Raw genomic sequence first — 25,848 nt, forward strand, 5'->3', positions numbered from 1 at the left:
TTAATGTCACATCTGTTTGGCAAAGGAATTTAGGTACACCTGATGTGGTCAGGATGGCCGAGCGGTCTAAGGCGCCAGACTCAAGGACATAATCCTTGCTTCAATAAAAGAAGTTGCAGTATTCTGGTCTTCAATGAAGGCGTGGGTTCAAATCCCACTCCTGACAAACATATAAATATCTGAATACACATGATCATCGCATTGCAACATAATTAGAGAGGTTGTTTTGAAATAGTGATAGAGAATGCTTAATGTACCACGATACAAGGTCACCAAGTGGTAATACTGGTCGATGTTCTGTAATTTAAAAAGATGTGACAATACGGAAATCATGACGCTAACTCACGTCAAGCGATGGTGGTATAGTGGTTAGCATAGTTGCCTTCCAAGCAATTGACCCGAATTCGATTCTCGGCCATCGCAGTTTAGCAATCTTGCTTTTTCTTAGCAGACTAGTCAACCTACGGAATTGAAGTCAATATACACAAATGTTACTCTTTAGGTAAAATATAGTTGTTCATTTCTTTTTCGTTCACACATGAATAATTGACATAGATGTAATTTCTTATTCCTTGGCGATATTTCTTGCAAAGAAACCATTTTATGATGGAGTCTCGATGGAAACAGCCGATGTACTTAGTATATCCAATGTACTAGAAAGATTTTGGCTCGTATGTATGTAAGTTAAGCCGATTGCAATAGTTCTGGAAACGCAGAAACTGTTTGCCAGATGTATTTGACAAAACTGGCCAAAACTTGCAAAATTTTCCAGTTCCTCTTTTCCCATACCTGGAATTGAACCCGGGCCTCCTGAGTGAGAGCCAGGTATCCTAACCACTAGACAATATGGGATTAAATCGCTTGAAAAATACATATTCCAAATCAATACAATATAATACAATTGTTGTCCTGGTATAAACAGCCTAGGGCAAGGAACTCTTGGATAAGTTAGAAGAGTTTAAATCCCACATCTGTAATGCAAAGAAATTTAGCTAGATCTGATGAGGTCAGGATGGCCGAGCGCTCTAAGGCACCAGACTCAAGAAAAAACATATTAAAAAAAATGCATATTCAAACGCAATACAATTGTTGACCTGGTATAAATCGCCTAGGGCAAGAAACTCTTGGATGAGTTAGAAGAGTTTTAATGCCACATCTGTTGGGCAAAAGAATTTAGGTACACCTGATGTGCTCAGGATGGCCGAGCGGTCTAAGGCGCCAGACTCAAGGACATAATCCTTGCTTCAATAAAAGAAGTTGCAGTATTCTGGTCTTCAATGAAGGCGTGGGTTCAAATCCCACTCCTGACAAACATATAAATATCTGAATACACATGATCAGCGCATTGCAACATAATTAGAGAGGTTGCTTTGATATAGTGATAGAGAATGCTTAATGTACCACGATACAAGGTCACCAAGTGGTAATACTGCTCGATGTTCTGTAATTTAAAAAGATGTGACAATACGGAAATCATGACGCTAACTCACGTCAAGCGATGGCGGTATAGTGGTTAGCATAGTTGCCTTCCAAGCAATTGACCCGAGTTCGATTCTCGGCCATCGCAGTTTTATCAATCTTGCTATTTCTTATCAGACTAGTCAACCTACGGAATTGAAGTCAATTTACACAAATGTTACTCTTTAGGTAAAATATAGTTGTTCATTTCTTTTTCGTTCACACATGAATAATTGACATAGATGTAATTTCTTATTCCTTGGCGATATTTCTTGCAAAGAAACCATTTTATGATGGAGTCTCGATGGAAACAGCCGATGTACTTAGTATATCCAATGTACTAGAAAGATTTTGGCTCGTATGTATGTAAGTTAAGCCGATTGCAATAGTTCTGGAAACGCAGAAACTGTTTGCCAGATGTATTTGACAAAACTGGCCAAAACTTGCAAAATTTTCCAGTTCCTCTTTTCCCATACCTGGAATTGAACCCGGGCCTCCTGAGTGAGAGCCAGGTATCCTAACCACTAGACAATATGGGATTAAATCGCTTGAAAAATACATATTCCAAATCAATACAATATAATACAATTGTTGTCCTGGTATAAACAGCCTAGGGCAAGGAACTCTTGGATAAGTTAGAAGAGTTTAAATCCCACATCTGTAATGCAAAGAAATTTAGCTAGATCTGATGAGGTCAGGATGGCCGAGCGCTCTAAGGCACCAGACTCAAGAAAAAACATATTAAAAAAAATGCATATTCAAACGCAATACAATTGTTGACCTGGTATAAATCGCCTAGGGCAAGAAACTCTTGGATGAGTTAGAAGAGTTTTAATGCCACATCTGTTGGGCAAAAGAATTTAGGTACACCTGATGTGCTCAGGATGGCCGAGCGGTCTAAGGCGCCAGACTCAAGGACATAATCCTTGCTTCAATAAAAGAAGTTGCAGTATTCTGGTCTTCAATGAAGGCGTGGGTTCAAATCCCACTCCTGACAAACATATAAATATCTGAATACACATGATCAGCGCATTGCAACATAATTAGAGAGGTTGCTTTGATATAGTGATAGAGAATGCTTAATGTACCACGATACAAGGTCACCAAGTGGTAATACTGCTCGATGTTCTGTAATTTAAAAAGATGTGACAATACGGAAATCATGACGCTAACTCACGTCAAGCGATGGCGGTATAGTGGTTAGCATAGTTGCCTTCCAAGCAATTGACCCGAGTTCGATTCTCGGCCATCGCAGTTTTATCAATCTTGCTATTTCTTATCAGACTAGTCAACCTACGGAATTGAAGTCAATTTACACAAATGTTACTCTTTAGGTAAAATATAGTTGTTCATTTCTTTTTCGTTCACACATGAATAATTGACATAGATGTAATTTCTTATTCCTTGGCGATATTTCTTGCAAAGAAACCATTTTATGATGGAGTCTCGATGGAAACATGCCGATGTACTTAGTATGTCAAATGTACTAGAAAGATTTTGGCTCGTATGTATGTAAGTTAAGCCGATTGCAATAGTTCTGGAAACGCAGAAACTGTTTGCCAGATGTATTTGACAAAAATGGCCAAAACTTGCAAAATTTTCCAGTTCCTCTTTTCCCATACCGGGAATTGAACCCGGGCCTCCTGGGTGAGAGCTAGGTATCCTAACCACTGGACAATATGGGATTAAATCGCTTGAAAAATACATATTCCAAATCAATACAACATAATACAATTGTTGTCCTGGTATAAACAGCCTAGGGCAAGGAACTCTTGGATAAGTTAGAAGAGTTTAAATCCCACATCTGTAATGCAAAGAAATTTAGCTAGATCTGATGAGGTCAGGATGGCCGAGCGCTCTAAGGCACCAGACTCAAGAAAATACATATTCAAAATGGCCGAGCGGTCTAAGGCGCCAGACTCAAGGACATAATTCTTGCTTCAATAAAAGAAGTTGCAGTATTCTGGTCTTCAATGAAGGCGTGGGTTCAAATCCCACTTCTGACAAACATATAAATATCTGAATACACATGATCATCGCATTGCAACATAATTAGAGAGGTTGCTTTGATATAGTGATAGAGAATGCTTAATGTATCACGATACAAGGTCACCAAGGGGTAATACTGGTCGATGTTCTATATTTTAAAAAGATGTGACAATACGGAAATCATGACGCTAACTCACGTCAAGCGATGGTGGTATAGTGGTTAGCATAGTTGCCTTCCAAGCAATTGACCCGAGTTCGATTCTCGGCCATCGCAGTTTAGCAATCTTACTATTTCTTAGCAGACTAGTAAACCTACGGAATTGAAGTCAATTTACACAAATGTTACTCTTTAGGTAAAATATAGTTGTTCATTTCTTTTTCGTTCACACATGAATAATTGACATAGATGTAATTTCTTATTCCTTGGCGATATTTCTTGCAAAGAAACCATTTTATGATGCAGTCTCGATGGAAACATGCCGATGTACTTAGTATATCCAATGTACTAGAAAAATTTTGGCTCGTATGTATGTAAGTTAAGCCGATTGCAATAGTTCTGGAAACGCAGAAACTGTTTGCCAGATGTATTTGACAAAAATGGCCAAAACTTGCAAAATGTTCCAGTTCCTCTTTTCCCATACCGGGAATTGAAACCGGGCCTCCTGGATGAGAGCCAGGTATCCTAACCACTAGACAATATGGGATTAAATCGCTCAAAAAATACATATTCCAAATCAATACAACATAATACAATTGTTATCCTGGTATAAACAGCCTAGGGCAAGGAACTCTTGAAAAAGTTAGTAGAGTTTAAATCCCACATCTGTAATGCAAAGGAATTTAGCTAGATATGATGAGGTCAGGATGGCCGAGCGCTGTAAGGCACCAGACTCAAGAAAAAACATATTAAAAAAATGCATATTCAAACGCAATACAATTGTTGACCTGGTATAAATCGCCTAGGGCAAGGAACTCTTGGATGAGTTAGAAGAGTTTTAATGCCACATCTGTTGGGCAAAGGAATTTAGGTATACCTGATGTGGTCAGGATGGCCGAGCGGTCTAAGGCGCCAGACTCAAGGACATAATCCCTGCTTCAATAAAAGAAGTTGCAGTATTCTGGTCTTCAATGAAGGCGTGGGTTCAAATCCCACTCCTGACAAACATATAAATATCTGAAAACACATGATCATCGCATTGCAACATAATTAGAGAGGTTGCTCTGATATAGTGATAGAGAATGCTTAATGTACCACGATACAAGGTCACCAAGTGGTAATACTGGTCGATGCTCTGTAATTTAAAAAGATGTGACAATACGGAAATCATGACGCTAACTCACGTCAAGCGATGGTGGTATAGTGGTTAGCATAGTTGCCTTCCAAGCAATTGACCCGAGTTCGATTCTCGGCCATCGCAGTTTAGCAATCTTGCTATTTCTTAGCAGACTAGTAAACCTACGGAATTGAAGTCAATTTACACAAATGTTACTCTTTAGGTTAAATATAGTTGTTCATTTCTTTTTCGTTCACACATGAATAATTGACATAGATGTAATTTCTTATTCCTTGGCGATATTTCTTGCAAAGAAACCATTTTATGATGGAGTCTCGATGGAAACATGCCGATGTACTTAGTATGTCCAATGTACTAGAAAGATTTTGGCTCGTATGTATGTAAGTTAAGCCGATTGCAATAGTTTTGGAAACGAAGAAACTGTTTGCCAGATGTATTTGACAAAAATGGCCAAAACTTGCAAAATTTTCCAGTTCCTCTTTTCCCATACCGGGAATTGAACCCGGGCCTCCTGGGTGAGAGCCAGGTATCCTAACCACTAGACAATATGGGATTAAATCTCTTGAAAAATACATATTCCAAATCAATACAACATAATACAATTATTGTCCTGGTATAAACAGCCTAGGGCAAGGAACTCTTGGATAAGTTAGAAGAGTTTAAATCCCACATCTGTAATGCAAAGGAATTTAGCTAGATCTGATGAGGTCAGGATGGCCGAGCGCTCTAAGGCACCAGACTCAAGAAAATACATATTCAAAAAAAATACATATTCAAACGCAATACAACGTAATACAATTGTTGACCTGGTATAAATCGCCTATGGCAAGGAACTCTTGAATGAGTTAGAAGAGTTTTAATGTCACATCTGTTGGGCAAAGGAATTTAGGTACACCTGATGTGGTCATGATGGCCGAGCGGTCTAAGGCGCCAGACTCAAGGACATAATTCTTGCTTCAATAAAAGAAGTTGCAGTATTCGGGTCTTCAATGAAGGCGTGGGTTCAAATCCCACTCCTGACAAACATATAAATATCTGAATACACATGATCATCGCATTGCAACATAATTAGAGAGGTTGCTTTGATATAGTGATAGAGAATGCTTAATGTACCAAGATACAAGGTCACCAAGTGGTAATACTGGTCGATGTTCTGTAATTTAAAAAGATGTGACAATACGGAAATCATGACGCTAACTTATGTCAAGCGATGGTGGTATGGTGGTTAGCATAGTTGCCTTCCAAGCAATTGACCCGAGTTCAATTCTCGGCCATCGCAGTTTTATCAATCTTGCTATTTCTTAGCAGACTAGTCAACCTACGGAATTGAAGTCAATATACACAAATGTTACTCTTTAGGTAAAATATAGTTGTTCATTTCTTTTTCGTTCACACATGAATAATTGACATAGATGTAATTTCTTATTCCTTGGCGATATTTCTTGCAAAGAAACCATTTTATGATGGAGTCTCGATGGAAACATGCCGATGTACTTAGTATATCCAATGTACTAGAAAGATTTTGGCTCGTATGTATGTAAGTTAAGCCGATTGCAATAGTTCTGGAAACGCAGAAACTGTTTGCCAGATGTATTTGACAAAAATGGCCAAAACTTGCAAATTTTTCCAGTTCCTCTTTTCCCATACCGGGAATTGAACCCGGGCCTCCTGGGTGAGAGCCAGGTATCCTAACCACTAGACAATATGGGATTAAATCGCTTGAAAAATACATATTCCAAATCAATACAACATAATACAATTGTTGTCCTGGTATAAACAGCCTAGGGCAAGGAACTCTTGGATAAGTTAGAAGAGTTTAAATCCCACATCTGTAATGCAAAAGAATTTAGCTAGATCTGATGAGGTCAGGATGGCCGAGCGCTCTAAGGCACCAGACTCAAGAAAATACATATTAAAAAAAATACATATTCAAACGCAATACAACGTAATACAATTGTTGACCTGGTATTAATCGCCTATGGCAAGGAACTCTTGAATGAGTTAGAAGAGTTTTAATGTCACATCTGTTGGGCAAAGGAATTTAGGTACACCTGATGTGGTCAGGATGGCCGGCGGTCTAAGGCGCCATACTCAAGGACATAATCCTTGCTTCAATAAATGAAGTTGCAGTATCTTGGTCTTCAATGAAGGCGTGGGTTCAAATCCCACTCCTGACAAACATATAAATATCTGAATACACGTGATCATCGCATTGCAACATAATTAGAGAGGTTGCTTTGATATAGTGATAGAGAATGGTTAATGTACCACGATACAAGGTCACCAGGTGGTAATACTGGTCGATGTTCTGTAATTTAAAAAGATGTGACAATACGGAAATCATGACGCTAATTCACGTCAAGCGATGGTGGTATAGTGGTTAGCATAGTTGCCTTCCAAGCAATTGACCCGAGTTCGATTCTCGGCCATCGCAGTTTAACAATCTTGCTATTTCTTAGCAGACTAGCCAACCTACGGAATTGAAGTCAATTTACACAAATGTTACTCTTTAGGTAAAATATAGTTGTTCATTTCTTTTTCGTTCACACATGAATAATTGACATAGATGTAATTTCTTATTCCTTGGCGATATTTCTTGCAAAGAAACCATTTTATGATGGAGTCTCGATGGAAACATGCCGATGTACTTAGTATATCCAATGTACTTGAAAGATTTTGGCTCGTATGTATGTAAGTTAAGCCGATTGCAATAGTTCTGGAAACGCAGAAACTGTTTGCCAGATGTATTTGACAAAAATGGCCAAAACTTGCAAAATTTTCCAGTTCCTCTTTTCCCATACCGGGAATTGAACCCGGGCGTCCTTCAGGATGGGTGAGAGCCAGGTATCCTAACCACTAGACAATATGGGATTAAATCGCTTGAAAAATACATATTCCAAATCAATACAACATAATACAATTGTTGTCCTGGTATAAACAGCCTAGGGCAAGGAACTCTTGAAAAAGTTAGTAGAGTTGAAATCTCACATCTGTAATGCAAAGGAATTTAGCTAGATATGATGAGGTCAGGATGGCCGAGCGCTCTAAGGCACCAGACTCAAGAAAAAACATATTAAAAAAAAATGCATATTCAAACGCAATACAATTGTTGACCTGGTATAAATCGCCTAGGGCAAGGAACTCTTGGATGAGTTAGAAGAGTTTTAATGCCACATCTGTTGGGCAAAGGAATTTAGGTACACCTGATGTGGTCAGGATGGCCGAGCGGTCTAAGGCGCCAGACTCAAGGACATAATCCTTGCTTCTATAAAAGAAGTTGCAGTATTCTGGTCTTCAATGAAGGCGTGGGTTCAAATCCTACTCCTGACAAACATATAAATATCTGAATACACATGATCATCGCATTGTAACAGAATTAGAGAGGTTGCTTTGATATAGTGATAGAGAATGCTTAATGTACCACGATACAAGGTCACCAAGTGGTAATACTGGTCGATGTTCTGTAATTTAAAAAGATGTGACAATACGGAAATCATGACGCTAACTCACGTCAAGCGATGGTGGTATAGTGGTTAGCATAGTTGCCTTCCAAGCAATTGACCCGAGTTCGATTCTCGGCCATCGCAGTTTAGCAATCTTGCTTTTTCTTACCAGACTAGTCAACCTACGGAATTGAAGTCAATTTACACAAATGTTACTCTTTAGGTAAAATATAGTTGTTCATTTCTTTTTCGTTCACACATGAATAATTGACATAGATGTAATTTCTTATTCCTTGGCGATATTTCTTGCAAAGAAACCATTTTATGATGGAGTCTCGATGGAAACATGCCGATGTACTTAGTATATCCAATGTACTAGAAAGATTTTGGCTCGTATGTATGTAAGTTAAGCCGATTGCAATAGTTCTGGAAACGCAGAAACTGTTTGCCAGATGTATTTGACAAAAATGGCCAAAACTTGCAAAATTTTCCAGTTCCTCTTTTCCCATACCGGGAATTGAACCCGGGCCTCCTAAGTGAGATCCAGGTATCCTAATCACTAGACAATATGAGATTAAATCGCTTGAAAAATACATATTCCAAATCAATACAACATAATACAATTGTTGTCCTGGTATAAACAGCCTAGGGCAAGGAACTCTTGGATAAGTTAGAAGAGTTTAAATCCCACATCTGTAATGCAAAGGAATTTAGCTAGATCTGATGAGGTCAGGATGGCCGAGCGCTCTAAGGCACCAGACTCAAGAAAATACATATTCAAAAAAAATACATATTCAAACGCAATACAACGTAATACAATTGTTGACCTGGTATAAATCGCCTAGGGCAAAGAACTCTTGAATGAGTTAGAAGAGTTTTAATGCCACATCTCTACGGCAAAGGAATTTAGGTATTCCTGATGTGGTCAGGATGGCCGAGCGGTCTAAGGCGCCAGACTCAAGGACAAAATCCTTACTTCAATATAAGAAGTTGCAGTATTCTGGTCTTCAATGTAGGCGTGGGTTTCAAATCTTACTCCTGACAAACATATAATTTTCTGAATACACATGATCATCGCATTGAAACATAATTAGAGAGGTTGCTTTGATATAGTGATAGAGAATGTATCACGATACGAGGTCACCAAGTGGTAATACTGGTCGATTTTCTGTAATTTAAAAAGATGTGACAATACGGAAATCATGACGCTAACTCACGTCAAGCGATGGTGGTAAAGTGGTTAGCATAGTTGCTTTCCAAGCAATTGACCCGAGTTCGATTCTCGACCATCGCAGTTTAGCTATTATTACAATTTCCTAGAAGACCTGTCAACCTACGGAATTGAAGTCAATCTACACAAATGTTACTTTTTAGGTAAAATATAGTTGTTCATTTCTTTTTCTTTCACACATAAATAATTGACATAGATGTAATTTCTTATTCCTTGGCGATATTTCTTGCAAAGAAACCATTTTCTGAAGGAGTCTCGATGGAAACATGCCGATGTACTTAGTATAACCAATGTACTAGAAAGATTTTGGCTAGTATGTATGTAAGTCAAGCCTATTGCAATATTTCTGGAAACGCAGAAACTGTTTGCCAGATGTTTTTGACAAAAATGGCCAAAAGTTGCAAAACTTGTCCAGTGCTCTTTTCCCATCCCTTGTGAATCTTACCCCGGAAGCTCTCATAGATGAGAGCCTCCTTTTACCGCTGGATTGACGCCATTGTAGAAGTGAAAGATTTGCGTGGCGCCAAACTCAACAATTACGTAACACCGAAGCAAAATCAGCCAATGCGCGCTGCAGTATCTTTCCCACCAACAATTCTAAATAATTCCGTCAAAGGTCCATCCGAGAGACCCAATCGAACAAACAACCAATGGCCTGCATGTCCAGCTTGCAGCGATAACCCTGGCCATCGTCTCGAAGCATGCGTCATATTTTGCAAAATGTTGCCTTCTCAGCGAGCAGCCCTTTGCGGAGAAAATAACCACTGTTTCAAATGCTTGCTTCCCGGACACTATGGGCGATCCTGCAGGAACACCGACGTGGCGTGTAATGCCTGCCCCGGCAAGCACCACTCTCTCATTCATGGGGCCGAACGCGTTTTTCCCGGAAAGCCTCAGCCAAAAGGTAAGGCAACCATTTCGTCACTAATCCGAATAAACCAAACAAAATCCGTGTGGTTTTTTACTTTTAAGCTAAACTCAACAACGTCTGCCTTAACGACTTTCTTCTACGTGGCCCTGTCTTGCTATCAAACTTCACCGGCGTGCTGCTCCGATCGCGGCAGCATTTATTCACCGTATCTGCAGATATAGAGGGCATGTATCACCGAGTCAGAGTCACTCCCAAAGATCAATCCGCATTGCGCTTCGTGTGGCGCACTCCAGGCAGTGACGAACCACTTCGAACACTATAGATTACTACGCAAGTTTTTGGAGCCGTCTCCTCGTCCACTTTCGCTTTTTGGGTCCTGCAGCACGGAGTAAACAGCAATACGCAATTCCCAGCCGTAGCTAACGTTCTCGTCGACAATTTCTACGCAGACAACTTAATTGACTCGTTCGAAACCGAAGAGGAATCCAACCTTTTCTCAAAACAGGCCGCAAGTCTCTCGCGTCCAGAAGCTTTCGTCTAACGGCGTTTGCTTCCTCATCCCGACGCCTTTTAGCCTCCATTCCAGCTTCAGAACGGGCGAACAAGACTCTCAAATTAGATTTCGACAAATTACCGATTGAATACTTGCTCCGCCTCGTATGGGTTTGCGACGTCGATTGACACCGGATCCGAAACCGGTCAATGGAAATGGTCACATCAAAGCGTCAAATTCTGTCAGAAATGTCCCGTACTTTCGACCCATTAGGCATCCTTCTATCCGTTATCACTCAAGCCAAAATTCTGTTTCAAGCGACATGGCGAACAACCCAAGAACGCGTACCGGCCCGAAAATCAGGCTCTCGTTTAGAAGCACTAGGTTGGGACGAAACGTTGCCAGAGGGAATCCTGCTCAAATGGAACTCTTGGTCCGAAGAGTTGCCATTGTTAGAACAAATCTCCATCCCACGATGTTTCAGAACGGCAGATCTCCCCCTTAAAGATAGCCAGTTCGAATTGCACCTATTCTCAGACGCCTCGTCCGACGCATTTGGAGCAGTAGCGTACCTTCGAACCATCGCCAAGGGAAAGATTCATCTGAGTTTTGTTCTTTCTATAGGTCGATTGGCCCCTTTAAAGTTACTCTCAATCCCCCGCTTCGAGCTGCAAGGCGCAGTCACCGCTGTTCGACTAGCAAAAACGATTAAAAGCGAATTGAGATTGCCCATTACAGAATACTATTTCAGGACGGACTCGGAAATAGTCCTTCGCTGGATCAATTCTTCCCCCTGCAACTATTCCAGCTCGGTCTCACATCGCGTCAGTGAAATTCTCCGGCTTTCAGAACCAGAACAATGGAGATTCATATCCGGATCAAAAAATCCCGCCGACGACTGCACGAGAGGAATGCCCCCCCCCCCCAAGCTAGAATCTTTATCTCAAATAAGGTTAACTGGGCCAGCATTTCTGAAGGAACCTTTGTCTCACGAAACAGGAAAGGCCGAGCTACTACCAATCGGAACTAACGACACCGAATGGTGCCCAAAAACAACAGTCGGCCACGTAAATGTAGAACCAATCCCGTCCCAGCAATCAGCACCTATTACCGAAAAAAATTCGCCACCACGAAATCCTCAACGACTTGAAACGCAGCGTAGCCCAGCTACATCGTCCCGCCGAAGACAAAACGCCACTCCATGCCCATGAGTTAGACCAAGCGTTTACTTTATGTCTTTCCGCAGCATTTAGCGAACATACCCTCAAAAATATGCCTCCATATCCTCCGGAAAGTATGTAAAAAACCTCCCCTTTACGAAAATTCAATCCGTTTATCGACAAGAATGGGCTTCTCCGAGCCGAAGGCCGCTTCAAACACACTGAAATCTCCCCGAAGGGTCGCAATCCCGTAATTCTAGGACTTAATCACCACCTAACCACCCTCATTATAGCCGACGCCCATCAGAAGGTGCACCATTCAGGTGTACAATGGATTTTAATTGAACTACGATGGAAATACTGGGTACCCCGTGGTCGACGTGAAATCCGAAAGATGCTGTACAAATGCCGCGAATGTCGCCTGTCTCGCTCCCGTCCAAAACTGCCAATTATGGCAAGCCTGCCAAAAGAACGTCTTCAAGCATTTTTACCAGCATTTACAAATGTAGGACTAGATTTCTTCGGTCCACTATACAGTCCCCTCCATAAGTATGGGATCACCCCGCGCCTTTCCATAAGGCGGCGTGTATTTTTCTAGTTGGTTTTTCGGGTGGAAAAAAGTGAAACAATGACATAAATTCAAAAAACTTGGAATTTATGTCATTTTACCTCTTTTGTTTCGTCTGAATTTTTTTCAGATTTTTTCGTTCATGGGATAGGCCTCTAAAAGTGGCTCCAAAAGTATCGGATCACTCCGACGCCAACCGTGTTATCTGATGGCCCAAACTTGTTTTTCACATTGATTTTTATATATTTAATTTTCAAGAAGAAATTTTTATTTTCAAACCGTGTATACACTACCCTTTCATAAACTTACTGTGAGTTTTTCATGATGATCCGAATCATTTTTGGATTTTACCAGATTTATTCATTTCCTGAGTTTCTGAAATCAGAGACTGCAGAAGACTTCATTTACGGTTTACAACCTCTATCAGCTGGCGTAGGCAGGAAAATTAGTGTATACAGGCGGCCAGACTCAAACAGGTCCACCGTTACTTCTTCAAAGATGCGCTGTGGTAGGACGTCACGGAGGAGGGGCTCTCGTATTTGAGGCGGTAGCCGGTCTTGGCAGGCCTGGCAGCGTTCGACCATCGATACTATGTCGTTGTTCAGGCCGGGCCAGTAGATCGTTTGACGGGCTCGTCGTTTAATTCTGACGATCCCCTGGTGGGCGGCGTGAAGTTTCGCGAGGATGTCGCGGCGGGAGCGTTGGGGGATGACGATGCGCTTTCCGAAAAGCACCAAGCCGTCGTCCACTGATAATTCCTGCCGGATCGTCCAGTATTGTCGCACGGATGGAGCAGTTATTTCACGACGAGCGGAGAATCCGGAATCGACGGCGGCTATGAGTTCCAGATACGTTTCATCATCTGCTGCGACCTTGCGTAGGCTGTCGAGCACCATGTCCGTACGTCCGGACGGATTTTCGAGCGACGGATCCGATTGATCGTCGTCGTCCGAGCTTGTATCGGTTGCTACTCGCCTTAGCCTCATGGTCCGCGCGAATGCCTGAACGTCGTCACTGGCAACTCCACTGCGGCAAGTTCCAGCTCCACTATCGCGTATCCGGTCTCTGTGTCGGTGCACCACCGCGAGTTGGCGTCGACGAACTTCCATACATCGTTGTGGCGCTGCAGGAGGGCGTAACCCATCCCGTTTTTTCGGGAAGCGTCCACCTGGAGCGTTGTTTCGAGTTCCAGGTTGAAATGAGCCAATATTGGAGGCACCGTTAACGCCGCTTTAACCGCGGCAAAGGCACTTTCATGGTCCGGCGTCCATACATACGAGTTTTGGGAACTTAGCAACGGCCGTAATGGGCCCTTGGCGGCCGCCAAGTCCGTGGAGAATCCCGCCAATTGTTCCACGAGCCTCATGAATGAGCGGAGCTCTGTAATGTTGGCTGGCTGGGGGAAATACGGAATGGCTTTGAGTTTGTCCGGGGCTACAGCAAAGCCGCCGCTCTGGATCTGGAATCCGACCAATTCCACGGAACGTTTCGCGAAATGGAATTTATTTTCGTTCAAGGTGATGCAAGCATTTTGTGCGGCGGTCAAGACGGCGCGTACCCCCACCACATGAGGTGCATGAGCCGAGAAGGAGGAGTCGAAGCGAAGGATGTCGTCGACCACCTGAACTACCAGGGACAGCTGAGCGAAAGCAGCGTCCGCACGGCGATTGTACTCTTCACTTGAGCTGCAAAGGCCCATAGAGGCCCGAAGCAACTTGTAGCGGCCCCATGAAGTCATAAAATTCGTCAGATGCTGGCTATCGGGGTGGAGCGGAATCTGGAAATATCCATTGGCGGCGTCGAAGGTACTGAAGAACTGGGCACAGCCGGCTATTTCCGCGACAGCATCGCGAGGCGTTCTCGTCGGATAGGTGGGTCGATGGACATGCTGGTTGAGCTTCGTGTGGTCCACGCATATGCGGATGGAATTATCCGGCTTCCTGGCCACTACTTAGGGTGCCGCCCACTCGGATGGTTCCGTGACCGGTTCAATGATGCCTTTTTCCTGCAATTCGTTCAGCTGCTGCTTCACTTTTGAGTGGTAGGCGAATGCGATGGGCCGCGCACCATTGACCTAGTACGGCACGGCGTCATCTTTCAAACTAATAATCATTTCCGGTCCGTCCATGCATCGCAATCCCGCGGATTGGTCGAATACCCTAGCAAATTCTCCCACTAGTTCCTCTCTCACGCACTCTATGAGCTCGTCCGATGGGTCGTCCGGATATTCTTTTTGACTCGTCGCGAGCGTCTCACTGCGAACTCCGCTATTCGACACTGAGTTGAACTGAGTACGGCGAATCGCCATAGAACGGCAAAAATTGATTCTTCTCTCTTTGTCAAACATGTTAAGGATATAACTAGCCATTACGTATCGAACTGTTGACTGCAGATTCCAAATAAGCTTCTCAAATTAATAGCTACGAATATTCTCTCTGAAAAACTGACGTCCGGCCACTGGGGTTCGTTAAGTGACCACTTTTTTTGTAAGCCAATCAATGTTGCCGAACCTCACGTGACTTTGCCCTATCACCAATAAAAATCCTGTTTTTCCTCTGGAAAATGACAAGCTTTTTAGCTTCGTCGAATTTTTATGAAAAGATATTAAAGCGAATTGAAAATCTTATAGCTATTGTGGCAATGTTGCATTTAAAAATTGACTATATATTTGGCAACCACTTGACGTTTTGTCGTATCTTTACGGTTGACAAAAAATGGCGAATCTTTACACCCAAGCACAAAATTTAAATTATTTCCTTTTTTATGTAGAATATTGTGGCCGACTTTTTCGTGTTCCAATTAACAGCAAGGAATTCGAAACTCGCATCAAACAAGGTAAATTGAGTCTTTTGTAACATCGTTTTATTTCAAAAATTGTAAAGTACACGTTATGCATGAATTTGTTGCAGATGCCACGTTAAGGTTGGAATTTGTTAAAAAGGTGCAAGCTAAGATTGCAGAAAATGATCCCAAATTTCTCAGTTTTGAAATAAGTATTTTATTTTTATTAGTTTTGTTTTTAGTATTGGTGCTAATTTCGATGTGTATTTCAGTTAGGGAAGGAGAAGCCACTAAGCTGAAATTAGTCCCATCAACTTCTGGAAGTAATCGTGCTCTCTCACCAATGCCAAAAGCTGCCCAAGCCAACAATCATATCGACAAGAAAAGGAGTGCAATACCAAGAAACAATTTAGTGCCGATTGCTATAAGGACTGAGGCCCCTGTCAACGAAGAGATCAATGGTACAATTATATTCATTTATCTTCTTTGTTTTTGCTTTATTCCCATATGCTATCATTTACATTTTTCATCGCAATCTTTGTATTGCACACTAAGCAGGTCAATCAAATTCAGGTGCAGCAGCTGTTGCTGGTACTGCTGGTGCTGGGGTTCAGCGATGGACTTTTGATGAAGTCAGTACCTTACTGGAATGTTATGCAATTTATGAGCCTCGTTTCTCCAAGAAGATGGAAAGAACAGCCACTTTGTGGGAAAAGGTGACATACTTCAAAAATATTGCTCTCTCTTCCTAAACTTTCATATTTCTTCCTTACTTCAGTCTTTCCTTCCTCCCTACTCCCTCTTTCCTGCCTTCCTTTTCTTATAGTCATTGTTATTAGTTTTCTGTCAATTGAAATATGAATTTGGTTAAACTAAATTTAACACAATTTTTCAATGCCGTTTAGGTCAATAAAGAAATGGAAAAGAGAGGAGTGAAGACTACAGCTGAAAGATGCAGTGTTAAATTTGCAGCAATGAAAAAGAGATTCAACGAGCTAAATGATCAGAATGTCGACGGTGAAAAGGGCCGAAGGGTTCAGTGGCCCTTTTTCTCTAAGATGAATGAACTTCTAGGATTGTCGGATGCCTCAACGCTCAAACACGTGCATGGCGTAGGCGCTGACTCCTCCAAAATGCGGGATGATGACTCCAATCCGTCTACTCCTCCGCCACCCAAGAAGTCCAGAGCCAGGAACGCTAGGATTACACATCCAGAATCAATATCCCGTTTAATTGAAATTGAAATGGAGCGTTCATCGATGGACCAGGAATTCTTAAAGGAAATAAGAGCCAGTAATGCTGCTAGTTTAACGAAAACTGAGGCTATCGTATCAGCGTCGAAGGCCTTCGAGAAACTAGCTAATGGGATGTTAAACAAATTCCAAAATATGCAAGGCGTTGTTTCTTCAGAAGTAAGAGAGAAAATTGGTCTCTAATTATATTTAACTCTTTTTATCTTTAATATTTTTCTTTAGATGAGCGTAATACATCAGTCAGAAGAGGTCGACTAATGGCAGAACACATTGAAGAAGATGAATTGTGAACGAATGAACCTCAAAACTTGTCAGAGTGCACTACCACCCCGTTTTCTTTTGTAATCCACATTTCCAAAGAATTGACCATTGTTTTATTTCGGTTATATCCTCAACTTGTACCTGATCTCATTGTGCAGCAGTAAATAAATTTTTTTTTTGTTACCATGGGATCTAACGGTTTATGTTTCTGTGTGTCAAGCACAATGTTGTTTATGTCCATGTATTAAACCATAAAAATTCGTGTGTTGAAACCAAACAAAATGAAATGAATAGGCAAATACGAAAGCTCTTTCAATAATTATTTGAACTTGTATTTGTTGTTCGAGGTGTTGCGTCATATTTTCAACAATCTAAAGGAAATTAAACGATGAATTGTTCAGCAATAAACTGTCTTTTTTGTACACCCTCTTCGGTCTCTCTCTCTTCGTCAAACTCGTAATCAGGATCCTCTTCGTCATCCAATTCAACGTCTGGGGCATCGTCAAGCCAGTTGTCATGGCGCAAACCGAAATTATGGAAACAACAACAAACCAATAACGTACGGTGTGCATACCGCATTCGGAAGTAATCCAGGAACTTTACTCTTCGCCACTTCATTTTTAATAAGCCAAATGCTCTTTCCACAACCTGTCGGTCCCTCTTAAAAGCTCGATTGAAGGCCATTTCATGATCTTCTAGTTCGTGGTTATTGCGAAAAGGAACGAGCAGATGTTGCCGAAGTGGATAAGCTGTATCTCCGAGAATATGATAGTTGGATCGTACAAGTTTAGCACCTAATGCTCTAGAGAGGGGACTGAGACGCAAAACTCTTGCATCGCCTATACTTCCAGGAAATCCAACCGCAGCGTCAATTATTTCCAAATCATGAGTAGATACTATTTGAAGCTTAATAGTTGTTTTACATTTTCTGCTAGTATAAGATGGCAGCTGGTTTAGTGGTTGTCGTATTTCAAATTCTGTGGCATCAATATCCCCTAAACAAAAAATGCTATTCAGTGACAAACAAAAATGATTTCTATCGTTAAAAAAACTACCTAGACTGTCTACAATTTGAAAATTTTCTGAGAGCTCTAAATATCTTTCTTCTCTCGGCCATACTATGAAGCGGTCAGCCATATTATAAATAACCTTCATGGTTTTCATAACCACATAGTGTACCGTCCCTTGATTCATCCCAAACCGCCTTGACAAAACACGGTAGGCTTCACGGTTTGCTAAACACCAGATCAAAATCATTAGCTTATCCGTTACAGGCAGGCCAGTATACACATAGTCAGTTAATATTTGCGGACTGACAATCTCCACTAGAAGCTACAAAACAAAGAAATATAATATACACAGAAAATTGTGTTGACATATATTTCATACCTGGAACGTTCTTTTTGTAAAGCGAAAATCTCGTTTGAATTGAATTTCTGGGTACGTTGCAAACCACGTCCCTACATATGCGGTGTAATAAATAGTTCTGTTTGCGTGAATTCGATGTAAGATCAAACGCTGGCGCTGTAATAACTGCCTAAGAATGTCTTGTCTTCTTCTTAAAATCACAGTTTCAATAATATTATTATCATCCTCGTCAGCAACTTGGACAAATAACATAAATTGATTAAATAGAACTGCAACTTCTTGAATAAAATCCATTTGACTTGAATTCACGTTTAAAAACAAACGTTATTCATGTATTAGTTACCGTCTGCAACACAGAGTTACATTTTTATTTTATGTAATCTGGCAACATCATAAAACTATAAAAATAATGAAAAAAAAGTGGTCACTTAACGAACCCCTGACAAACTAAGTGAAAAATTAAGGCTAAACAGTAACCAAATTGTTTACGCAGTTGTCAAATTAAAAATGAGAAAAATGACCTTGATGGGTTTTCATAAATCAAAAAAAGGTAGCGGAGCGCTAGCGGCGTTTAAAAAAGACACTAATTTTCCGGCCTACGCCAGGCGACAGAGGTTGCAAACCCTAAATGAACTCTTCTATAGTCTCTTATTTTAGCTACCGGGGAAATTAATAAATCTGGGAAAATTCGGAAATGGTTCCGATCATAATGGAAATCTTACAGTTAATTTATATAAGAGAAATGTTAAAAGGGTTTGAATATAAAAATTCCTTCTTAAAAATTAAATATATAAAAAGCAATATGAAAAGCCCATTTGCGCCATAAGACAACACGGGCGGCGTCGGAGTGATCCGATACTTTGGGCGCCACTTTTCTAGGCCTAAAAAAATAGGGGAAACAATCTGAAAAGATAGAAAAGACGTAAAATGACATAAATCCCAAGTTTGGTGAATTTATGTCATTTTTTCGATTTTTGCCACCCGAAAAACCCATATGAAAAATACACGCCGCCTTATGGAACGGCGCGGGGTGATCCCATACTTATCGAGGGGACTGTAGTCCGCGATGAGATCTAAAATTTCGTCGGTTGTAAGTGGCGTAGTTGGTGGGATATTTAGTGCTACCTCGACCACTTGTTGCATTGAAGGAGCAAGTGCTGCTGCGGCCGTGAGCAGGGCTTGAAGTTGGGCCGTGATATTGATCAATTGGGTTTCCACGGCGTCAATACGGTTGCCAACGGTGTAGCGGTCGTAGCCGACGCAATTGCGGCTGCCAATGCGTCCGCTGCTGTCGGTTGCGCCATGTTAAGCCGAGAACGTAGGCAAGAAGAAATGGGGTCGGCGTCAGTCATGCACACTTAAACACTATGACCGAAGGGTTACACTTGTCGATGACTCTGTGGTTCAAACTGAAGCACAAAGTCGTCGCACGGATCTATAAAATAGTCAGGAGATACTGCGCCCGGGCGCACACCGAAAATGGGCAATATAGTGGCACAACGCGATTAAATGGCCGCTGTTGTGGCCCCGATTGGGCAGACCGACAACGAGTGCTACACGAGTTCACCGCTATCACAGATCAAATGTTCCGCCTGAAGAGTGGGAGGAACTACACGAAGGTGCAAGCGAGACTGCCGTACTGCTTCCAGGCCCCGCAGCGCCACCACCGTCGAACGGAGGAGACAGGGACATAACAGGCCAGATGGATGCGCGAGTACGTTCCAAATTTAATCCAGCGCAAAAAATGGTTCCGTCCGACAAAGCGCCTTGAAGTCGGAGACGAAGTCATCATAATCGATGAAAACAATCGGCGCGGATAATGGCCAGTTGGTGTAGTGATAAAAACCCTCCTCGACATTCAAGGCGTCGTCCGAAAGGCCGTTGTTAAAACCAAAACCCGGTGAATTAAAATTTGTGTGTGAAAGTGAAAGGGGTTTCCTGACAATGATCCACAAGTGGAGATAATTTGGGAGAACCTAAATATGGAGAGGGAATGTTACACGGGATATCAAATCACGTATAAAAGGAAATATAATTTACCCAATGCGAGAAAGAACGAGAACGTAGGTGAGATATGACCATACAGTATCTGGTGAGTGTTGACTCACTCTCCACAGACTATAATCAGACAATTTGGCCAAGCCCACAACAAGATATAAGTCAACTCACCAGAAATAATAAGCAGGATAAACTCACGTAAATGTGAGATCAAGTTTCACGAGAAGTGACAGGGCACATAAAAATGATTGACAAGTGAGCAGACTAAATGATGAAAGCTAAGATGAGCGCTAAGCGTGGGCGGCAGTGCTTCCACTTCTAAAAAACAGGCGCCCTAGAAGTTGCCAGATAAGGGAAATATAATCTTAAAAACAAAATGAAGAATCCCCAAAAATATCCCCTAAACACATTTTTTTCTTTTTACCCAAAAATTCTTTAAATCCCTGTAAATCCCCCTAAATTTCTACAACACAAATTTTCACGCTGAAAATTTTCTATAACGCATGAAATTCTTTGTAATTTTCAATTTAAAGATAAGTGTTAAAATAAAAAAATTAAACAGAAAGGTTACAGATTCAAGAAATTATTTCATTTCTTTTTTTTGTGATAAAAAGAAGAGAAATCGGAATGGTAAAATACACAGCTATCACGAGGTCAAAGGTATGAAATGTTTTTTTGCCTTCAGCCTAGACTACAGAGGGCAGAGTAGGCCAACAGACTCATACACTCCTATTTCCTCAAGAGTATTTCTGACTACTATAGTCTATAGAGTAGTAGTACTTATTTTCTACACAGTGGCTCTGGCTACCGCGTTTTTTTTTTATGAAAACAAAATTTTATCACGATGAGTTCTTAATTTAATCGCTTGGTGGCTTCCTGTTAAAAAGTAGTACAAAAATAAGGAAATTTCCCTTAACATAATTTCCCCACCCCCTCCTAAAAATCCCTGAAACCATAGTTTGAAAATTTCCACTCTTTTTTGCTTTAAAATAACGAAAATATCCCTAAAAAGGAAATATCCCTAGAAGTGGAAGCACTGGTAGAAGGTGGGGAAAATGGGAAACGATAAAGAGGTAATAAGAGAGAGTAAGAGTAGGGAAACAATAGAAAACGAAACAGCGCCATCATGCGGACTTCACGGAAATATCCTCCCCTGGAAGCTGGACGTCCACCGCTTGAACACATCCATCTGGTCCAGGAAATACTCGAACGACGTGCCCAATACTCCATACACCACGTCCAAATCCCTTGTTTATCTCCAACACGGTATCTCCGACTGCCAAATTCGGTCGCGGAATTTCCATTTCTTCCGAGACGCCAGGGATTGTAAATAGACAGTCTTCCATAAATCCCAAAAGAGATTCAGAGTACGTTGGAGATATTTGTATTGATCTCGAGGTGGAGCATCGTCAAACACTCCAGCTGGTGGATGAGCCGTCGGTGCTCGATTCAAAAAGTCGTTAGGTGTCAGAGGGCGAAAATCCGCCGGGTCTGAGCTGACGTATGTGAGAGGACGGGTGTTCAGCAACCCAGCGACTTCAAACAGCAAAGTCCGTAGGAGTTCTTCCGTCGGATGACGAAAATTCCCTTTCTCTTGATCCAAGGCGTTGTAAAGCACCCGTTTGGTAGATTTCACCAAAGACTCGTGCGCACCGTCAAAATGTGGCGTCCGCGGAGGCTGAAAGGTTCATTGAATGCTGGAAGAGTGCATGAACTAAGGAATTTCTTCTGATGCGTTTAAGACCTCGGCGGCCTCGCGCAACTCTCTTTCTGCGCCGACGAAATTTGTTCCGTTGTCAGAATGAAGAACTTGGGGCTGCGGAACATAGCGATGAATGTTCTCATTGAGAGGAGGAAATCCATCGATGACAGAGACTGTACAAGGTCCAAAAAGATGGCTCGGGTGAAGAGGCATGTGTATAAAACCCCCCATCGTTTTGCCGTCCGATTTCGGTATAAGCCAATCTCCAATGGTCCAAACAACTCAACAGCCGTCCTAGTAAAAGGTAGAGTGCCGAAATCTAGACGCAATTTGGTAAGATCGGCCATCATCTGTTCGCAGGGCTGAGCTCGATTACGTCTGCAGACGACGCAGTCCCGGCGTACTTTCTTGACCAACTCATGACTTCATGTTATCCAGAAATTTTGGCGGATGTAACTTAGGAGGAAATCGGTTCCGACATGTTTGAGATTCTCATGGAACGCCTTCACGATTTTCTCCGCCAGAGGATGCTGACCTGACAGGAGAGGCACATGTAGCTGGTCTTCAGGTAATTTGGCTTTTTCAGCTCGGCCGCCTAGACGAAGGAGTCCATCTTCACTGCGAATTGGCGCCAGGGCTAGGATGGAAGAAGTAGAGTAAAGAGACTTCTTCTTCTGAAATCTGCACAGCTCCTCACTGAAGGATTCAGCTTGACATTTCTTGATGAGATCTAAAAAATCGTCTTTCAGACGACGCAGAGCTGGAATATTCTCTTGCGTAAGATGAACACTGGACCAATCCGTCGTCACGATTTGGGTAGCGGTGAATGGACGAGCGGCTCGTATCTCATCGTTGATCACCATCCACGGTAGATCCGTGGGCCATTTCCACTCTGCTTGTAAGACAAACTCCGGGCTGACTAACCAAGCGGGAGGAAAAATATCTCCTTCCAATGTTGAACGGATGGCTGCATCCGCCGGATTCAATATTCCTGGGACGAATCGCCATTCATCCGCGTCCGTGAGAGACTGAATCTCTCCAATCCTGTTACATTCGAAAACTTGATAATATGCAGCTGTGGCTCGTATCCAGTTACGAAAGGTGCTGCTACCTGTCCAGAATATGCGACGGGAAATCTTGACTGGTAGAGAGTCTCTTATTGTTCTAGCGACTCTGGCTCCTAATAAAGCAGCGTTGATCTCAAGCTTCGGTACGGAAAATGCTCTTTTTCGGAGCGATCTTGTTGACTGCCTTGACTTGACGCACCACCACTTCCGGTTCCTTGTGGGAATAGACGTTTGAATGTAGATGACGGCCGCGTATGCTTCTTCGAAGCATCTCAGATGAAACAATAAAGGGACCATCTGGGAAGAGGCACCTCGGAACTTCTATTTTTGTCAGCAACTGCAGGGCTCTGAACCACGCTTGCCACCAATGATGATCATCTCCCTCGATTGTGTCGGTCCAATTTACTCCTTTTGTGCTGAGCTCTCTGAGTCGTATTTTTGCCTTCACAATCAATGGTGAAGCGGTTCCCAGGAGGTCAAAGACGCTGGCTACTCGACTGATGAGCTCCACCCGGGTGAAATCAAATGTTGGCCGGTTGACTACCTTGAAGCCGAGGGTATCCGTGTTGGTTCTTCACATAATTCCCAAAACCTTCTCTTCCGTGTCTGGTGATAAAGAGTGGACCTGAGGCATAGGAGACGGACCGTCTCCTCCTGTTAGATTTCGGATAAACTCATGAGAATTAGAAATCCATCGCTGCAACTTCAGATCGGCATTAAGCAGACAGTCTCGGACGCCTGCGTCGACTGATGGGGCTGAATTGAGGTAATCGTCCGTGATCAAAATAAATTTGACCCTCTTTGACTTGCGGCGAGTGATTTCGCCTCCAACTCCATCCACTTCAAATATCTGCATCTTTCCTTGCAAATTCAATTTTCTCGCGGAAGAGCTCGTCACGAGCGTCGAGTCGCTTCCCTCGTCTACGAGGATGTTCACCATCGATGAAGATCTCCCATCACCTGATCGAATCTCCAACCGTGTCATCCCGAGGTTGACACTTTGTCGCCCAGATTGAGCTGATGAAGGTTTAACCTACCGGACTGGAAGCTGGTCGGAGTCGTGTAGCAATTCGTGATGAGTATATCGGCAGTCTTCATGTTTGCACGGCTTCTTGATAGGGCAATCACCCAGGACGTGCTTGGTGCTAAAACAGAAAAAGCAAAGATGATGACGGACGCAGAAAGATACTCTCTCCCCGATGGAGAGCTCCTTAAACTCGTTGCACTCGACGAGCCGATGATCCTTTTCGCACTTGAAGCAAAATGGTTTGCTGGGATATTTTTGCTTAAATCCGGCTCTCGACGTTCCTTGATGGTGCGTGCGTTTCGACGAAAATCACAACGGGTATCAGCATTATTCTTCGTGAATGACGTCGTCTGATCTGCTGCAATGCAGTGGGCGTTCTGGTATGCAGTGGCTCGATGACAAAGCCAGCTTCCGAAATTGTTTATTAATTTTTTGTTAACTTCCCTACCGTGTTTACAAAAAAATGTCGCCATTTCCTGCCCCAAGGGAAGAATGGAAAGAAGAGACTAAGGAAGAGACTAAGAGGAGACAAAGGGGTGGCGCGGGGTTCTCTTTCCTCGGGGCGGGCAGGATATTGTCTTTGAAAACAAAATGCCTTTTACTTAAAAATTAATACTTAATAACCCGTACGAAAATTTAGACAGCTAAAGAGGGGTCCTTGCTAGCTCTTACTAGCAATTCCCATACTAAAAAAAACTGTGCCGTATATCCGTAGATAGTTAGTTTTGCACTGGCTGAGGGGACAGCTGGAGGGATTAACTCGTAACGCGCTGAGAACTGACTAGCGCTTTAGTGTCTTAAATATAACGGGTTAACTGCTAGCTAGGGCTAGCTGGTTACTAACTGGCAGGGGCATATTTGTATATTGCAAACGTGCGGCTTTCTTTTGTGTATATGGTTAATACGTTTTATAACTTAGTCTAATTTTCGAATACGTAAAAGCCGGTAAAAGCAGACAAATAACTGCTGACTGGCATTCACATCTTAGTATCCATATATATTTTTCGTTATTTATTCAATCTATAACTATAACTGTATGACGATAAATCCCTTTATTATATCTAATAACCGATAAGTTGTTAAGAAATAAATAAGATAGGTTAATAAGATAATGCGCATCAGCTAATATGTATAAAATAAATAAAAAAATTGTCTAAGAGGAAAATTATTTCGGCTACATAGTGGGCACTTTGGTACACTTTTTAATTTGTGAAAAATATTTTATTTGGCAAAAAACTGCCGATTTAAAAAAAATAATGGGGATTTATAAATGTTGCTTCGTTTAGGTACATACCCTTCTAACACAGCGATGTATACCATGGATATGACTGAAGCGTACTCACAAGGATACGGGAGATACAAACAGCATATCCATGGAATGCTTCATGTTTATCCTTATTTCCCCTTCCCCGCACGTATCATTTGTATGTCCCTTGGATATACCGGTTAGCGTATACACAGTATCCTTAAATTGCATCCATCTCTGGATATAATTTCTATTAGAGATTAAAAAAAAGTCTCACCCCAGATTTGAGCTACTAACCTTCGGTTCTATAGTTCAACTCTCTGACCACTTGACCTACTGTTCATACAATATAGAAGAAATATTTGGAAGTAATGGAAATTGAGATATTGTTTTGCAGTTTCATCCACAGTGTACCTAATATGGTTATACTGTGATACACATTCTGTGTATGTACCAAATGGTATTTCAACAAAATCATACCCCTTACTCCAACTGAACGAGTGTTTTTATCTCTCCCATATTTTCTTTCACCACTGTAGGCAGCGTACGTACGCCGCAAGGTACCCGAAGGGAATGTTAAGGGTATTCTAGTTGGTATAGTAGTATTGGTATAGTTTTACAAAGACAGAGCTATAGA

At 41.9% G+C, this 25,848-nt stretch overlaps 2 protein-coding genes and 17 non-coding genes across 19 annotated transcripts; 12 read left to right on the forward strand and 7 right to left on the reverse strand.

Annotated features, from left to right (window-relative positions):
* Positions 1-47: 47 nt before the first annotated feature.
* On the forward strand, positions 48-166 carry Trnal-caa. Its single transcript has 2 exons — positions 48-85; positions 122-166. It is a non-coding gene; the product is annotated as a tRNA-Leu (tRNA).
* Positions 167-351: 185 nt separating this feature from the next.
* Positions 352-423, forward strand: Trnag-ucc. The gene has a single exon. It is a non-coding gene; the product is annotated as a tRNA-Gly (tRNA).
* Positions 424-780: 357 nt separating this feature from the next.
* Positions 781-852, reverse strand: Trnae-cuc. The gene has a single exon. It is a non-coding gene; the product is annotated as a tRNA-Glu (tRNA).
* A 643-nt stretch (positions 853-1,495) lies between these two features.
* On the forward strand, positions 1,496-1,567 carry Trnag-ucc. Its single transcript has one exon. It is a non-coding gene; the product is annotated as a tRNA-Gly (tRNA).
* Positions 1,568-1,925: 358 nt separating this feature from the next.
* On the reverse strand, positions 1,926-1,997 carry Trnae-cuc. The gene has a single exon. It is a non-coding gene; the product is annotated as a tRNA-Glu (tRNA).
* Positions 1,998-2,640: 643 nt separating this feature from the next.
* Trnag-ucc lies at positions 2,641-2,712 on the forward strand. Its single transcript has one exon. It is a non-coding gene; the product is annotated as a tRNA-Gly (tRNA).
* A 359-nt stretch (positions 2,713-3,071) lies between these two features.
* On the reverse strand, positions 3,072-3,143 carry Trnae-cuc. Its single transcript has one exon. It is a non-coding gene; the product is annotated as a tRNA-Glu (tRNA).
* A 506-nt stretch (positions 3,144-3,649) lies between these two features.
* Positions 3,650-3,721, forward strand: Trnag-ucc. Its single transcript has one exon. It is a non-coding gene; the product is annotated as a tRNA-Gly (tRNA).
* Positions 3,722-4,079: 358 nt separating this feature from the next.
* On the reverse strand, positions 4,080-4,151 carry Trnae-cuc. Its single transcript has one exon. It is a non-coding gene; the product is annotated as a tRNA-Glu (tRNA).
* A 338-nt stretch (positions 4,152-4,489) lies between these two features.
* Trnal-caa lies at positions 4,490-4,608 on the forward strand. Its single transcript has 2 exons — positions 4,490-4,527; positions 4,564-4,608. It is a non-coding gene; the product is annotated as a tRNA-Leu (tRNA).
* A 185-nt stretch (positions 4,609-4,793) lies between these two features.
* Trnag-ucc lies at positions 4,794-4,865 on the forward strand. Its single transcript has one exon. It is a non-coding gene; the product is annotated as a tRNA-Gly (tRNA).
* A 358-nt stretch (positions 4,866-5,223) lies between these two features.
* Trnae-cuc lies at positions 5,224-5,295 on the reverse strand. Its single transcript has one exon. It is a non-coding gene; the product is annotated as a tRNA-Glu (tRNA).
* A 654-nt stretch (positions 5,296-5,949) lies between these two features.
* Trnag-ucc lies at positions 5,950-6,021 on the forward strand. Its single transcript has one exon. It is a non-coding gene; the product is annotated as a tRNA-Gly (tRNA).
* Positions 6,022-6,380: 359 nt separating this feature from the next.
* On the reverse strand, positions 6,381-6,452 carry Trnae-cuc. The gene has a single exon. It is a non-coding gene; the product is annotated as a tRNA-Glu (tRNA).
* A 652-nt stretch (positions 6,453-7,104) lies between these two features.
* On the forward strand, positions 7,105-7,176 carry Trnag-ucc. The gene has a single exon. It is a non-coding gene; the product is annotated as a tRNA-Gly (tRNA).
* A 777-nt stretch (positions 7,177-7,953) lies between these two features.
* Trnal-caa lies at positions 7,954-8,072 on the forward strand. The gene is made up of 2 exons: positions 7,954-7,991; positions 8,028-8,072. It is a non-coding gene; the product is annotated as a tRNA-Leu (tRNA).
* Positions 8,073-8,257: 185 nt separating this feature from the next.
* Positions 8,258-8,329, forward strand: Trnag-ucc. Its single transcript has one exon. It is a non-coding gene; the product is annotated as a tRNA-Gly (tRNA).
* Positions 8,330-16,266: 7,937 nt separating this feature from the next.
* LOC124321210 lies at positions 16,267-16,994 on the forward strand. The gene is made up of 2 exons (XM_046784116.1): positions 16,267-16,701; positions 16,765-16,994. The coding sequence occupies exons 1-2, from the start codon at positions 16,348-16,350 to the stop codon at positions 16,798-16,800; spliced, it is 390 nt and encodes a 129-aa protein (XP_046640072.1). The 5' UTR covers positions 16,267-16,347; the 3' UTR covers positions 16,801-16,994.
* A 190-nt stretch (positions 16,995-17,184) lies between these two features.
* On the reverse strand, positions 17,185-18,469 carry LOC124324212. The gene is made up of 3 exons (XM_046784370.1): positions 18,193-18,469; positions 17,859-18,135; positions 17,185-17,798 (listed from the first exon to the last, which is right to left on the reverse strand). The coding sequence occupies exons 1-3, from the start codon at positions 18,463-18,465 to the stop codon at positions 17,185-17,187; spliced, it is 1,164 nt and encodes a 387-aa protein (XP_046640326.1). The 5' UTR covers positions 18,466-18,469.
* Between the last annotated feature and the right edge of the window lie 7,379 nt (positions 18,470-25,848).

This window comes from Daphnia pulicaria, chromosome 1, assembly GCF_021234035.1.
Source record: "Daphnia pulicaria isolate SC F1-1A chromosome 1, SC_F0-13Bv2, whole genome shotgun sequence".
Lineage (NCBI taxonomy): Eukaryota > Metazoa > Arthropoda > Branchiopoda > Diplostraca > Daphniidae > Daphnia > Daphnia pulicaria.

Bases quoted from the DNA above. Each gene is read 5' to 3' on its own strand.
- LOC124321210 (XM_046784116.1), top strand. From the start codon at position 16,348: ATGAATGAACTTCTAGGATTGTCGGATGCCTCAACGCTCAAACACGTG. The intron at 16,702-16,764 runs GTAAGAGAGAAA...ATTTTTCTTTAG, and splicing joins AAGGCGTTGTTTCTTCAGAA to ATGAGCGTAATACATCAGTC.
- LOC124324212 (XM_046784370.1), bottom strand. From the start codon at position 18,465: ATGGATTTTATTCAAGAAGTTGCAGTTCTATTTAATCAATTTATGTTA. The intron at 18,136-18,192 runs GTATGAAATATA...TTTGTTTTGTAG, and splicing joins TTACAAAAAGAACGTTCCAG to CTTCTAGTGGAGATTGTCAG. The intron at 17,799-17,858 runs GTAGTTTTTTTA...TTTTTTGTTTAG, and splicing joins TCAAATTGTAGACAGTCTAG to GGGATATTGATGCCACAGAA.